At 34.4% G+C, this 16,310-nt stretch overlaps 1 protein-coding gene across 4 annotated transcripts in view; it reads left to right on the top strand.

Annotated features, from left to right (window-relative positions):
* CEP350 (centrosomal protein 350) overlaps positions 1 to 16,310 on the top strand; it is a 111,170-nt gene that overhangs the window by 37,265 nt on the left and 57,595 nt on the right. For all 4 annotated transcript variants that reach the window (XM_039881356.1, XM_039881355.1, XM_039881354.1 and 1 more), the window contains exons 13-21: positions 1,024 to 1,174; positions 2,601 to 2,773; positions 7,530 to 7,716; positions 10,070 to 10,284; positions 10,749 to 10,912; positions 11,192 to 11,302; positions 11,831 to 11,971; positions 13,053 to 13,189; positions 13,969 to 14,091. In XM_039881356.1, the coding sequence (XP_039737290.1) occupies positions 1,024 to 1,174; positions 2,601 to 2,773; positions 7,530 to 7,716; positions 10,070 to 10,284; positions 10,749 to 10,912; positions 11,192 to 11,302; positions 11,831 to 11,971; positions 13,053 to 13,189; positions 13,969 to 14,091 (1,402 nt within the window). The remainder of the gene's footprint in view (positions 1 to 1,023; positions 1,175 to 2,600; positions 2,774 to 7,529; positions 7,717 to 10,069; positions 10,285 to 10,748; positions 10,913 to 11,191; positions 11,303 to 11,830; positions 11,972 to 13,052; positions 13,190 to 13,968; positions 14,092 to 16,310) is intronic.

The raw sequence follows: 16,310 nt of genomic DNA, 5'->3' as shown, positions 1-16,310 counted from the left end.
AATCATTGGGAATATAGTGTTCAAGAATCAAAGGGGGCAACTATAGTAACATTTCTAATACGGAAACAAATCTAATACAGAATCTATTACCGTTTGTCAAAGTTAATTTTAAATACAGACTTCGACACAGTAATGTAGCTACATAATTGGTTCTTGAAACAAAAACTTCTAAAGTTTCCTTTTTATGCTTGAGATCCTGCAACACAACTTTCCTTTTCTATGAGGGACTCAATTCTTGAAAGTCCTTTCCTCTGTTCTTCCTGCCACAGGTGGATTCTACCTGTCTTATGCTAACATAACCTTAGAATTTCCAGGTTGGAGAGTGAGGCTGAGCCTTAAGTCACCTGTTGATGCTGTAGTTTTTTGTTTCCATTCTAAATAGTGAACAACTTATTTGGCAAATGAATTGATTTTATCTGTTTATCTTATACTTCATTGGTATCACATTGCAATTTCTTAGAATTTATATTTAGCCAATTCGTTATGATCTTATATAGATTTATATATGCTATTCATCCCTTTTATTTAACACTTATTTCTGTAAATGGTACTTTCGAACTTCTTTGGATTTTAAAGCTCTTTTGATAAAAACAAAGTGCTTTTAAATCAACAACCTTATTTTTTGTAAGAAAATTGAGTTCTTAAATCCTCTTAGATTTTCATTAAGATTTTATAGTTATACTGAAATATTTAGAGTTGACATGATATGTATCTGGGATTTGCTTCAAAATAATTTGTAAGGAGAATGAAAGATGTATGGAATAAGAGGTTTGACTGAAACTAGATCGATCCATTGGTTTCATTATGCTCTTCTCTCTACTTTTCATGTATGTTTGAAAATTTTCATAATTAAAACTAAAAAAATGTATTTTTAAATATAAAGATAAATTGAAAAGAAACCCTAATAAAAGCAAACTAAAATGTCCCTAAATCCATGTTGTTAATCTCTTATGTTGTGGAATGTGTTGCTTGTTGTGTTTTTATTTTTGTTTTAAAACACATTTCAATTATTACTTTTGACAGGGCTTGAAGACAGGATGGAAAGAGGAACATCAGCATCGCGGCCTTTGAATGCCATCCCAAGCCCTCTGAGCAGTGTTTCGTATGAAGATGATTTTGTCTCCTCTCCAGGGAGTGGGACTTTGACAGAAAAAAAATCAGCTCTTGAACCTAGGTACGAATATGTTGAGAATGTGGAATATAATCTGAAGGGTGAGAAAAATGTAGAAATGAGATCTGTAGTCTGAATATTAGTCAAATTTTGCCTTTTTAAGGACACATGTAGAGTTTGCTAGCATAGTGGTTATTAATAACACAGGCTCTGTATTCAGACTGCCCGGATTTAAGTCCTGGCTCTCTTGATTATTAGTTGTTTTTGAGTGTATTACTTAACCGTCCTGTGCCTCAGTTTCCTTCTCCGTGAAATGGGAAAAATAATATTACCTACCTCAAGAGTGTTATGACTATTCAGTTAAATACAAAGCACTTAGAACAGAGCCGAGCACATAGATCGTTAAATCAGTCTCTGAATCCTCAATAGAGGATGGGATTGGGAAGCTGTCCCGTAGTGTACTAACGTTAAAAGAAATAAGAAATGGTTTCCTCTGATAGAATGGAGGATGACCAGATAGATCCTTGACTCCATGATCCCAAGTAATCAGTAAATTTTTTTTATGATTGGATAACATCTAAAATTTTGCGAGGCTTTAAAGAATAACTTATATTAATATTTATTGAGCACTTAATGTGCAAGGCATCGAAAGGACTAAGGGAGGAGCTTTACCTGTGTTAATTCATTCTTACAACAGCCCGATGTGATAAGTACTAATGTGGCCATTTCTGCTTCAGGAAACCAAAGCTCCAAGGTACTTGTCCAGAGTCATATAGTGTGTGAGTCAGACCTTGCAGGAGAGGATGTCCTCCCTAAATTTTGTTACCATATAAAGTAGTCTGTAATTACTCACATTTGATATAATTTTCTTCGAAAATTATAAATTGTAACCTACATAAGATTATTGGATGATCTTTTAAAAATTTTATCTAGTTGGACTTACGAAGATAAGTATTATTAAATTATAGCAGGAAAGGTATAGTTTTAAATTTTGAGCTCTAAAGAAAAGATCGAATGAAAAGATTGAATTTTTAAATCAAAACTTGTAAAAGTTTAATTGTGGTGACATTTAATAGCACCAATCAATATGATTTGTTGTATTTTATTTCTAGGTTGAAGTAGAACATATCGTTTCCTATAAGATTATCAGAAGGAAAATAATCATCATACATAATCATAAATCCAAATAGAAATTGAGGCCACATTTTCTAGTATCCAGCATTATTCTATTTTTTCTATTACATATCTGAATTATCCATTTTTATTGGTTTCACTTCAATAAACAACTCCTTGAAATTTTTCTCAATAATAAATTGAACCATAGGAAATAATCCAGGCCTATGGTAGTAGAAAAAGAAAAAAGAAAAGTGGAAGGCATCTTTGATTAAAGTTATATTCTCTCTGCGATTAAATAGATTAAAAAATATCTATAATTTAGCGGCATTTTAAGACTTATTTCTTTCTTCTACTATTACTTATTCTTTGACAGTATTGGTGGTAGCAATTTAGGCCTTCAGGAGGAGCATTCTAGCAGAAAGTCTGCCTATGACCTTGCCTCTGTGGATGTCACCTCCCAGCATTCATCAGGGGCCCAGTCTGCTGCATCGTCTCGGTCATCTGCTTCTTCTAAAGGAAAGAAGGGAAAAAAGGAAAAGATAGAATGTAAGTGGAATTCTACGTGGCGACTTTTTCTCTTACCATTGACTTTGTGGTAGTGATCTAAAGTTATAATTTGATTCCATAAGAAGTTAGATGAACTTTATGATAATGTAAAATTAACTTTCATATTTAACATAACAGTACTTTTTTATATATAACATAAATCTTTTGCTTAGTACAAAAGGAGTTCATTTATAATTATAAAAACAGGATTACAGATAAACAGTCATACAAGAATGAAATATCCATTGATCCCTCTGCTCAGAGAGAACTACTATTAACCTTTTCGGTGCCTATTTTTCTAATACATACATAAAACAATACACACACATACTTAGACACACACACACATCTCTATTTAAAAAACCAAAATCATATTGTTTTGCAGTGGCTTTTTAAAAAACTATGGTATATCATGTATATCTCTGAGCATTATTAAATACTCAAATTTTCTTATCTGTAAGATAAAGATCATAATAATAGATGCTTCATATGGTAATTTCGATGCTTACTTGAAATTAATGGATAGAATATGTACTTGGGCACTCTAAGTATTTTTGAGTGATTGAGGAGAATACCCTTCACTTTCCTCTATACTGCTTTAATTTGGTTATAATTTGTTCTGTTGAATTAGAGGTGAGAAGATACAGCAATTAGGCAGAAGCCTCTTAAACTCACAGGATGGTCCTTCCCTAGGGGATGATTTTGCTTCCAAAATTGTTTTTTCTAAATGTAAAAAATTGCTCATTGAGTTAAAAAAAAGGAAGGGGAGGAGAAATTAGTAAATATAGAAAACTATTTAAAAATGAAAAATCACCTGTAATCCCTCTACCTGCATATAACCAATGCTAACATTATTTTTAGGTTTTATTTTCTTTTATTGTGGTAAAACATATGTAACATAAACTATTATTTTAACCATTTCTAAATGTACAGTTAAATGGCTTTAAACACATTCATATTGTTGTGCAGCAGTCACCACTGTCCCATCTCCAGAACTTTTTCATCATCCCATACTAAAACTCTGTCCCTGGTAAATAATAACTCCCTGTCCCTGTCTCCTCCAGCCCTGCTAACCACTGTTCTGTTTTCTGTCTCTATGAATTTGACTACTCTAGGCACTTCATATAAGTGGCATAAGAATATTTATCTTTTTGTGTCTGGCTTATTCCATCTAGCATAATGTTCCTTACGTTTCATCCATGTTGTAGCGTATGTCAGACTGTCCCTTTTTTTTTAAAAGTTGAATAGTATTCTATTGTATGTATATACCACATTTTGTTGATCTGTTCATCAGTTGATGGACATTCTGTTTTTTTCCACCTTTTGGCTATTGTGAATAATGTTGCCATGAACAGTGGTGTATAAATATCAGTTCAAGTCTCTGCTTTCAATTATTTTGTGTGTATACCCAGATGTGGACTTATTGGATCAAATGATATTTCTGTGTTTAATTTTTTGAGGAACCGCCATACTGTTTTCTATAGCAGCTGCAGCATTTTACATTCCCACCAGTAATGCGCAGGGGTTCCGGTTTCTCCACATCCATGCCAACACTTGCTTTGTTTTGTTTTTTTTTAATACTAGAAAACCTAATGGGTGTGAAACGTTACCATTTTTAGCAAGAATCTTTTCAGACAATTTGTAGGCATATGTAAATTAGAAGTGTTACATGTATGGGATCCTATTATACATGATGTTTTGTTCTTTCAGTGGCTTCTAGATATCTTTGTCAGTAAATATGGATTACCCTTTGTAATGATCACCTAGCGTTCCATTATTTGAATATATTGTAATTTAGCCAATTTCTTGTTGCTGGACATTTAGGGTTTTTTTTCCTTCCTTTTTTCCCCCATTATAGACACTGCTATATTGAATATCCTTATAAATGCATCTTTATACATTAGTCTAGTTCTTTATTTTTTTTAAAGAGAATATCCTACAAGTGAAATAATGGGGCAAAGAGTATTATACCCTGTTTAAAATTTGGATACATTTTGCCAAATGATTATTCAGAAAGCTAGTGTCACTTTATACTTCCAATGTGAGAGTGGTAGCAGAAATTATTTCTTAATCATTAACCTAGTATTACTCTCAACAGTGTTCTGAAAGTCTTTAGTAGGAACATTAGACATTATGTTACCAGCACTTCTCAAAGTCTATCTTTTCTTCTGAAATACTGCTTCAGTGCAAGAGGCTGTTTCATCCGTGTTCTGAGGCTCACAAAAGAACTCCATGGTTCCAGAAATGTGGGGAAATGCTTTTAAGAGTGAAACAGGCTTCTTTGCTACTGGGTTCATAAACACTTTTAATATGCTAATATGCATTATTTATTTTAGGGTGAGGATGAGGCTGTAGTATGAAGTATAATCCTAAATTATTTGACCATAGAATTATTTCTTTAACACATTGTGGCATTAGAATTCAGCAGAACACATTTTAGGAAATGCCAATCTTGCTCAGTTCTTTTATTTTGCAGTTTCATACTTAGTTTATGTTAGTGTCTCACTCAAGGTCACTAACTAGTTATTGGCAAAGCCTGCATTCTGACTTCCGACTCCCAAAGCTAATTCATCTTATCCTTTAATATACTGTACAACTTAAAATATGATATATTGAGTATAAGTATAAGCAGTATGATTTAATATGTTTAAAAAAATTATAACCTAAACATGAATGTATGTACTATAGGTAGAGTTTAGTGGCTTTTCGCTTCCCTGCCCCTCTCACAATGCCTTAAAAAAAACCCTCTATTTTACTTTTTACAGCATCATCATAAACTTAATTTCTTCTTCATCCCCAAGTCCTAAAATCAATGCAATTTTTGTTGTATATACTCCATCTGGTGGAGAAAAAGAGTGTCTGCATGCTGTGTACTTGATAGACTTTTAAAGTAAGGGGAAACATTTTCTTTGTATAGACTCCCTTGATTGGACTTTAGATCTTTCTTGCATAGACCATGGTATTGTATACAATTTCTAGTAGTTTGAAATCAAGGAAAAATTTAAATTGTGTATTTATTTTCAAAGGACAATGTTAAATGAATAAAGACTTTTTATTAAAAAAAAAAATGCACCTTTATTATGGAAAAATTAGAGATAACCAGTATTAACAGCTCGCTTCTAGCCTTGGGATCATAAATAGATTTTAAATGATAGAGTCCTTTCTAATTGATGATTAATAATCCCTTAGATTATTTGTATGTCCCGCGCCCCCCACCCCCCGCCATTATGATATCTAATTTATGGTGCTCATCTTTACATAGCTTCCTAGGACGAATTATTAAGAGTGAGGTGGAATTTCTGTCAAAGGGAATGGAAAATTATTTTTATACATATTTTAAGTTGTTTTTCAGAAAGGAAGTATCAGTTTGCACTCCAATGAAAACAATGAGTAGCCTTTCCTGTGTGTGCTGAATGACTCAAGGTTTCATTTCTTTAAAAATATTTGCTATTCTAACAATGAAAAATGGCATCTCACTCCTCCCTCCTCCCCCTAGCCCCTGGTAACAACTATTTTACTTTGTGTCTCCAGGAGTTTGCCTACTCTAGGTACTTTATCTAAGTGTGTAATCAGAATATTTGTTCTTTTGTGACTGGTTTATTTTACTTAGCGTCTTCAAGGTTTATCTGTGTTGTAGCAGTATGTTAGAATGCCCTTTCTTTCTAAGACTGAATAATATTTCATTGTATGTATAAACCACATTTTTCTTTGTTTATGCATTCATCAAACTGTTGAAGGACATCTGGGTTGGTTTCACCTTTTGGCTATTGTAAATAATGCTGCTATGAACATGGGTGTCCAATATAATTTTTTTTCACTTTTCCATTTCTTTGATCTTTAACCATATATTTACACTTTAAAAAACCTTAGTTACCATTAAAATGTATATGCAATTTTTTTTTAGTGTAACAAATATTTTCCCATGCCGCTGTTGAAATATATCAAGGTGAACGATGTACTAGACATAGAGTCATGAGGCCTGGGTTTATGTCCTACTTCTGTTATTGACCATGTATCCTTAAGCAAGTTATTTAGCCTCATAGATCTGTAATTACTTCATCATTAAATGAGCATATGGTACTCATTTCATAGGATGTTTAAGAGCAATAAAGTAATATATATGTAGTGCATTTTAGATTACAAAGTGCTGTTTAAATGTTCAAGTTACTATTAGCTATGTAATTTAGAAAACTCTTCTGTCGTTGCAAATGTAGGTTGAACTTTTTAAAATGATATATATAAAGTTATGTGTTGAATATCATGCATAATTTTTGTTTACTGGTATCAGTAATCTCTTTAAGATACTCCTAGGTGAGATATTCTGCGTCAGAGAATATGAGCAGTTTTATGAATCTGGCTATATAGTTCTTCCCATAGAGCTTTTCAAAAGGATCGTGTAGTTCAGTTGGCAGTTGATGCCATTTTTCTCTCAGCTTTGAGTTCCTCTTGTTTACTTTTTCGTAGGATTTGAATAGTACTTCATTCTTATTTAATATACTTGTCTTTTTTTAACTCCTTGATTTTAGAACCGTTTATCTTTTAATAGCAGATGGGGGCTGTTAATGGAAGAAATTTCACTTTTCTTACATGGAAGCAGAAGGATGAAAGAAGTGCTTTAGCTACAAACAAATTTTTTAAATAAGTCAATTTTTAAATATTCTGGTCTGTACTTATTATTTTATTGAAATCTAAGTATCAATTATCTTTCATAGCTTCTAATATTGGAAGTCAGTTTTATAAGAAGTTTGCTTTGCAGGGCTGGATTCACTCACCGGAAATGTTCAGAACTCACTTCTTGATGAGGAAAAGGTGCACTCTGGCTCAGAACGTGGCTCTCATCGGGGAAAGAAATCTGGGGCCAGTAGCAAACTTTCTGTCAAAGGTTATGAACAGATTCTTGACACTGACAGCACTTTGGAGGACCTTTCTGGGCATTCTGTGAGGTAATGTATATTTATACTGAAATTCATATTTAATTAAAATTACAATATTGTCGATGTTCAGAGAATACACTTAGTAAATTTCTGTATTTTATGAATAGGATAGTTTTGTTCATAGCTCTAGTCTTTATGTTTTAGAATATGACCATCTCTCAGCTAAACTATTAACACCCTCTCCCTCAGGAATTCTCTGCTTCTAGCACAACTCCCCTTTTTCTTTTAAATGCCATTGCCACAGATGCTTTCCTGCCTCAATCCTTTGACCAAGCAGCTACTTTCCTTGGGGTATTTTGGGAGCTCGCAGTTTCCCCCCAGGTCAACTCTAAGAACTTCATCTGAAGTGTTTCCACTGGGCTCCCACCACAAACCATCTCATTTCCTTTGTTCAGTTTGCTTCTCAGCTGTGTTCTGCTCTTTCAGCACAATGACTTAGCATCCTTTCGGTCTCATTGTTTATTTCTCCTTCTGAACTTCTCTCTCCTGCTCAACTTATTAAATGACCTGAGCAGACTTTGAAATCTCACTCTCTTATTGATTATGGATCTTGCATACTCTGTGATTTTTTTCCCTTCTTTTTACTATATATTATGTGCTTAGCCTGTTGCTTGCAAATAACTGTCAGTTATTGCTTCAGGTACAGTTTCTACTTCTCTGTCCACGTGACTTTTTATCTGCTGCGCTGGTTTTGTCCTTTTGGAAATTTAAGCTCTGAGAAGACATGGATTTATTTTTTTCTTTCAGAAATGAACTCTGCTCTTTCTAGCATAGTGTCACATACAGATAATCATTTTTAATGCTTTCATGTTGCAAGCATTGTGACATTAGTACTGTCATTGCTGTATAGTGCTTTTGGAATTCAGAAAACTTTACTTTTGTCTTAAGAGATAACCTGATGATTTAATTGGCAAAATCTACAAATTTGGATATTTCTAAAACAGAATCCGTAGCCAAATAAGTTTGATAATGCCCCTGTACTATAGTCTAGACCCCCTCTTCCTCACCTGTGGGTGTTCACAGTGGATGAAGTAATTTGAGTCTTTGATAAGGAGGAGTTCAGACTTTGAAAGCCTATTTTTTCTTAACTTACTTGGCTGTAGGCACTCTGTCTCCAAGCTCTCCGCCCCACCCTTTTTTTTTTTTAATTTTTTGGAAAACTAAATAACATTGGAAACATACTTTTGGAAGTGCTAGTCTAGGTGAATCTTCTCTGTAGAGAAAATACAATATAAATTCACCTTGTAAAACTATAAGGTGAGATTCAGAGTAGTTTTGATGTCATTTGGAATTTTTTCAGAGAAATCTGTTTGGAGACAGAAGTAATGATAATCCTTTTTATGGTTCATAAATGAAATTGTCATACTGTTAAAAATAGTATTCTTATAAACCATCAGTAGAAAATTAAAGGTCACTGTAAACAAGTGGGTGCCTCTCAAGACTACTTTTATTCAAATATTTATATGCTGGGGATAAGAGAAATGTTTACCTTTGAAAACTATTTCATAATTTTATTAAAACTAAAAGTAAACTTGTTAGTAAAGTATGTTAGAAATATGTTAACTGTGCTAACTTGCTTTATAGAATATCTTTAAGTGTTTAGTCAGTAAATATTGATTGAATGCAACATTTTTCTTGTTATGAGAGGCAATATTCTTTTTAATATTATTATTAAAGAATAACCTTAATTTTTCAAAGAGTGGCTGGATATGTGCCTTGTGTTGGATTAAATGCCTTAAGAATTGTCCAGTCAAACTGCTATGAGATGTTACTTCTTAGCAGAAAGTTCAGGAAAGTACTATAGTATTAAAAGGTGGGTGGAAATAAATGGACATATATGAAATGCTTAGGGATAGTTAGTATGAAAATAATATTTTGCTGTGACTTGGGTTAAGAGGAACAACAAAAGAGTGGTTTCATTTCTCTTTAATACAAAATGATATTCTCTTTCAGAGACATATTTTAAGACATTTTTAATAACAGACTTGATTTTACCTTTTACATATGGCTATAATTTTATTGCTATAAAACAGAGGACTTTGCCTCATACTACAATAGTGGTTTATGATGTGTTTCATTGTTGAGGAAAGAGTTAAGGGGCCATTTAAGCCAGAGACTCCTTTTCCATCTTATTTTGGGTGGGGTTTGTGCCTAGCTTGTTCACACTATAAATGTAGCAGTAAGAGGAGTACTCGAGAGTTGTTCATTCCACATAGTGACTGTTAAATGAGTAAATGCCTGAATCACAGCTTTTTCAAGCTAATGTTAATAAAGAAAGTAATAAGCACTGTGTTTATGAATTGCGTAGCTGGTTCCCAAAGTAGTTTTCCTTTCTCTAATGTTTCTCAAATAAAACTCCTAGCATCTCATCAGACAAGGGAAGATCTCAGAAGACTCCAACTTCTCCCCTGTCTCCGAGCTCCCAGAAATTGTTGCAGTTTGACCTTCCAGGAACTTCATTAGAAAGATCTAAGTCCTCAGCAATAATGTCTCCAACAGTAACAGGATTTAAGCCTCATGTGGCTGATGTGAACATGGCCGCCAGCAGAACAACTACAGAGATGACTTCAACACCAGGCAAGTAGACCCATGCAGTTGGAATTTAAAAAATAAGATACTAATTTATTTTGAAAAATTTTCTTTCAATTGAACCATAGAGAAGTGTTATTTCAAATGAATATGATTCCTTTTTGAAGTATTAAACAGAAACTGTGCTGGGAAATAAAATTTAAGACACACGAGAGATTCAGTAGTGATTTTTCTCATCTTGCCAGCCTTAGTCAAAACACCTGAAAATGTATGCTGTATGTACTTCTAAGTGTTTGTGGGTATATATATGTATGCACATGTGCGTGCACATACTTGCCCATTTATCCACACACAAAAGATAACCATTAAAATGCATTATACTCATAAGTCACTGTTTTTCCTACAAAGAAAAGCAGACTTATTTTTGGCTCTTAAAATGAGAAATGACTTTCAGAAATCTGAGATGTAATTTCATGTGAATGTTTACATTTGACAATTGTTATGCCCTCCAGGTTCTAAACGCTTTTCTCCTGCTGGTCTCCAGCATCGTATGGCGGCCGAACTCAGTTACTTGAGTGCCATTGAGGAGTCTGTGCGCCAGCTATCAGATGTAGAGAGAGTTAGAGGCATTTCACTTGCTCAGCAAGAGAGTGTGTCTCTGGCTCAGATCATAAAGGTATTTGTAGAGTTTTCTTCTTCAGCTTTCTGTGATTTTTTTCTTTTCTTTGCTATTTAAAATAGCCTTAATGATGAGGTAAAAAAAATCATAGTAAGTGGTCAGTAAATATTTGATAAATGATAAATGGTTGATATCTACCCTATTTACTGTCTTTAGGCTTTATTTGTTTGCTTCAAAAGATTTGTGTTAAGAAAATTGCCTTGTGTTTAATATGGTTATTGTGTTATAATTGTTTAGTTTTTTGAATTAATAGTTGATCATTTCTCTTTTTTGAAGGCACAGCAGCAACGCCATGAAAGAGACTTGGCCCTTTTAAAATTGAAGGCTGAACAAGAGGCTCTGGAGTGTCAGAGACAATTAGACGAAACCCGAAACAAAGCAGCTCAGGTAACTAATTTTGCAGCCAGTACTAGTTCTTAAACCTAAATGCATATCTTTGAAATCACTTTAGTATTTTTTTAATTCTATGAGAGTTAAAAAAAGATGTAAATTATGCCCTATGGGTTAATTTCATGTCATTTGATTTTTGTAGCAATTCTGTGACATTAAGTCATCAAGATTTAGCCCCAATTTAAAGAAGTGGAAACTGAGGTTCGTAGTAGTTGTCTGTAGACACTGCAACTCATGAACAGTGGAGTTAAGACCTAAACTCCAGCAATGATTTTAAGACTCCAGATTATAGACTCTGAAAGACATGAAATTCAGATAGTAGTCAAGTGTGTGTGTGTGTGTGTGTGCGCGCACGTGTGTGTGTGTGTGTGTGCGCGAGTGCGTGTGCGTGCGCGCGCACGCGTAGGTAGGTAGGTAGGCATGTGTATGTATAAGGCATTTGACCTATGGAACAAATTTACAAATTAAAACTAATTTGGGGTAAGGAGAGACTGTGACATGACAGAAGATCTTGTTTCTTTATAGGTCCACGCAGAATCATTACAGCAGGTGGTTAAATCGCAGCGGGATGCAACTGAAGTCCTGCAGGAAGCAACTTGTAAAATAGCTCCTCAGCCAGCAGAGCCTGCCCGCTTCGCCACAGATGCAGCATACCAAATCTGTGAGGTCAGAACCACCAAGAAGCCTTTTCCTGTTAGTTCTTTTTAATCAGTCTGAGTAACTTCAGTCTTTTATTGCAGTGCCTTGTACATTTAAGTGTTAGAGGCAGAAAAAACGATGGAGAAGAACTCTAAATTTCTGCCCTCGAGTAGACTTTTTTAAAAATATTGATTTTATTGTTGAATAATTTACAGTTAAATGTATCCATTTTAAGTATGCAGTTTGATGAGTTTTGACAAGTATATGGATACCGATATCAATACATTTCTATGTCTTATCTATCCACTCCTATAAATACCACCATAATCAAATACAATATTTCCAGCACTCTAAAAAGTTCGCTCATGCCCGTTTGCAGTCAGTTCTCACCTCAGTCCCTGGGAGCCACTGATCTGTTTTGTATGAACATGTTTTATTTTTACCCAGAGTACCGTTACTACTGTACTGAGGACAAAGCTGTCCTTATATAGGATATCAGAATCTGTATATAGTTTGTTTATTTTAGCAGTTACCTGTTTAGGATTGTTTGTGAAAGGATTATTAAAAAGCCATGAACCTACTATATATTGAGTACTATAGGATTGTGCAAATCAGTATAAAGAAGAGTCTCCTTTCTCAAGAAAATTTTAGGCAGCCTTAACAAAGATTTTAATAGCTTCAAGTCATCAAGGCAGTGATTGAATAAATGCGAAGTGAATCATACATGCAGCATTGGCAGTAGCAGCTGAGAGTAGGGAAGATGTACTTCACCTTGTTGGTCAGAAAAGATTTCTAAAGCAGTAATTGAATTGATTCTTGAAGATTTAATTTTTGGTTTACTATGGTTTATTATATGACTTGGAGGTTTTTTGTCTAATTCGTAGACATATACAACTGGGTGAAACCTTAGAAATTATGCTATCTCTCTATTTTTATAAGGAAGCCGTTGAGACTTAAAGAATCTAAATAACTTGCCCACTTTGTCTGTTATGGCAAAGTTTGCTTGCTCTCAATCCAGTGATCTTTTCAAGACACTGTGCTCCATCTCTGTTCTTTTTTGACGTTGTCTTTCTGTATCTACTTTTGCTTTTTGTGTGTTCGTATTTAGATGACAGAGTTGACTCGAACTCACATCTCAGATGCCATTACTGCTTCAGGACCTCCCCTAGCAACGCTATATGACCACCAGTGGCAACACGCTCCAGACTTCGTGAAACAACTGAGGACCAGAGCTGAAATAGATAGGTTAATATTCAATCACTAGGCAAATATGGGTTCTGGAAATATAGTTATGAGCATACAGTTTACTGGGGAAAATAGACATTAATCAAATTGTCACTTAAGTGAATGAACACGGTCTACTGAGGTAAGTGTTATAAAAGAAAGCAATGTGTGTTTCTGAGATACACAACAAAGGAAGGCCAGAGAAAGTTTTCCTGAGGAAGTAAAGCTTATGGTGAGACCCAGAGGATGAAAAGGAAGGAATTAGTGATATAAAGGAAGTAAGGAATAGACAGGTCAATACATGCAAAGGTGGGAAGAGAAACGAAGGAAGACCAATGGAACTGGAGGCAGAGAGCAAAGGGGAAAATGGTGGGAGAGACGATGCATGGATCAGATCGTGGTAGGGCCTTGCAGACCTTAAGGATTTGGGAGTTTATTCTAGAGCAATGAAAAATCATTAGGGAGTTTTTTTAGGCAGGGCTGGGTGATGTGATCATGTTTGTCTGTTTTTTTATATTACGTTTTGACATCACATTTGATCCATAGATTTTTAAGTCTCTCTTCACATTCATTGATAACTTGGGTTGATTTGTGTTTATTTCTCATAGTAAAGCAGAAGATATTCTTTAATGTGTTGTATACCCCTTTCTATGAATGAATGCTTTTCTTCCTCAAACTTTGTAACAATTATTTCATATTTTCTATTCAAGATTTTATCTCATATTAATGTTGAGCAGTACTTAAAATCTTTCAGTTATTAAAGGCTGTAAATGTTTAATCAGTTTTTATTTTCCTTTCAGGAAAAGTCCATCTGTTTCAGTCTCTCACAGTAAAGAAGGGACCCTTGACTCAAAGCATCAGAAGTATTCACCTTCATATGATAGTTATTCTGAGTCTTCAAGATACAAGAATCACGATAGAAGGTGATAAATGGCTGAGACATGGCTTTTTTTTTTTAAATTTCTTAATCTCACTTCTTTAAATGAAATAGTATCTTCCTTTCAGAGTTCTGGCTTCCCTGATTTAATTAGCTGATTTACCAAACAGCTGTTCCATATAATAATATAGCTACCATTCCTTGAGAGTCTATATTGTACAAGCACTGTATAAGTTGTTTTTCCTACATTTAATCTTTACAGCAACCTCTCAAGACAGATATTATCCTCATTTTATAGATTAGGGAACAGAGACTCGTAGAGATGTTAAGAAACTCACCCAACATCACATAGATATTGACACCAAGGCATTGAACCTTGATTTATCTGGCTCCAAACCACATTGCTTAGCTGACATCCCTATTTCTCGGCGTTACTGTATATACTCATTTTTATTGTTATAAAAGAAAATTGAATATTTTGCCATTGGTACTTGGCACAGTATTAACATCTATAGTTTTCTGTTATGGTTCTGTCTGTGGATTAGAAGGTTTCAGAGACTACTTTCCACCATTCTTAGAGGTAGGATATTACATTGTCAGAGTGTAGTAAAACTTCAATTAAAAAAATGAAATCATAACACTAAAAAACATGAAAATTAATGTGGGGTAAGTACCAATAGTTACTGAGTGCCTACTATGTGTCTGGAGCTATGTGACCTTCATTTACCCTTCACTGACACCTCACTCAGGCCATCATCTGGGTTACCACAACAGACTCCTAATAGGTTTCCCCGTCCCCTAACCTTTCCCCATTCTATTCATTAACCACATGCTAACCAGAGTAATGTTTCTAAGATGTGTGGCTAGTTGTTTATTCACCTGGTCGAAATCTTCAGTATTCACTCTGAGCCACTCAGTATAGCATGGAAGTCCCTTCATTATTAAGCTTTTGATCCATCTCCAGTTCTGTCCCTTGGCATTTCCTCTCTTATCACATTCCACTAGTTCTAACTACCTTCAGTTTTCTAACATTTGTCTTCTGTGCCATTGCATATCATGTACCTTCTTTCTAGACCCTCCGCCTCCATTTCATTTAGTTTGCTTTTACTTTCCCTTCAAGAATCAGTGCTACCCCTAGTCTACTTTAGATATCCCTTCTGTGTTCTCCCACAGCACTCTGAATATTCTTCTCTATCCTTGTTCCTTTACTTATGGACTAGACTGGAAGATTTTCGAGATCTTCATTTTCATCACCCCAAATAGAAATCTTTTACCCATTGGCAGTCACTTCTTATGCCCCATCTTCCCCAGCCTCTGGTGACCACTAATCAATCTGCTTTCTGTTTCTGTTCTTTATGATTTTGTCTATTTTGGACATTTCTTATAAATGGCATCGTATAATGTGTGGTCCTTTATGACTGAATTCTTTGATTTGGCACAATGTTTTCAAGGTTCATCTATCATGTATCAGTACTTTATTCCTTTATATAGCCAAATAATATTCTATTGCATGGCTATACCACATTTTATTTATCCATTAGTTGATGGACATTTAGATTGTTTACTGTTTTGGGATATTATGAATAGTGCTGCTGTGTACATTCATGTACAGATTTTTGTGTGGACATATGTTTTCATTTTTCTATGTACTTAGGAGATGGTTGCTCTGTCATATAGTAACTTTTTTTTTTTAAGAATTTCCAAATTATTTTGCAAAGCAGCTGCTCTAGTTTACATTCCCACCAGAAATATAAAAATTTTCATCTTCACCAACACTTATTATTGTCTATCTTTTTTTATTAACAGCTGTCCTAATGCGGACCATGTCGTTCTCATATCCCCAGAACTTAGCAAAATGCCTGGCACACAGTAGGCAGTCTACTTACTGCATGTTTATTGAGTGAATGATTGACATGTTACTAGTGGAAGAATTGAGATTAACTCCATATCCTTATGATTCCAAAGCACTTGCTGTTCCTGCATTATATCTTTTACCTTATAGCTTTATTATATGATTTATCCTTTCAAAAATATTAAACCAGACAAATAATTGCAAAATATTCTAATAAGTGCTATCATAGGAACATACACAAACACACACAAAAACAGTATAAACACAGAGACAGAAGTGACCAAACCTTCCTTGGGAGTGGGAGAAAGGGTCCACAAGCAGAAATGATAGTTGAATTGAATCCTGAATTAGTAGTTCATTAGGCAGAGAGAGAAGGAAGAGCATTTCAGAAGAGGAAATAGTCTATGCAGAGG

Source organism: Pteropus medius, unplaced genomic scaffold (assembly GCF_902729225.1).
Source record: "Pteropus medius unplaced genomic scaffold, Ma_sr-lr_union100, whole genome shotgun sequence".
NCBI classification, from domain to species: Eukaryota; Metazoa; Chordata; class Mammalia; order Chiroptera; family Pteropodidae; genus Pteropus; species Pteropus medius.
This window is presented reverse-complemented; position numbering and strand designations above follow the sequence as displayed.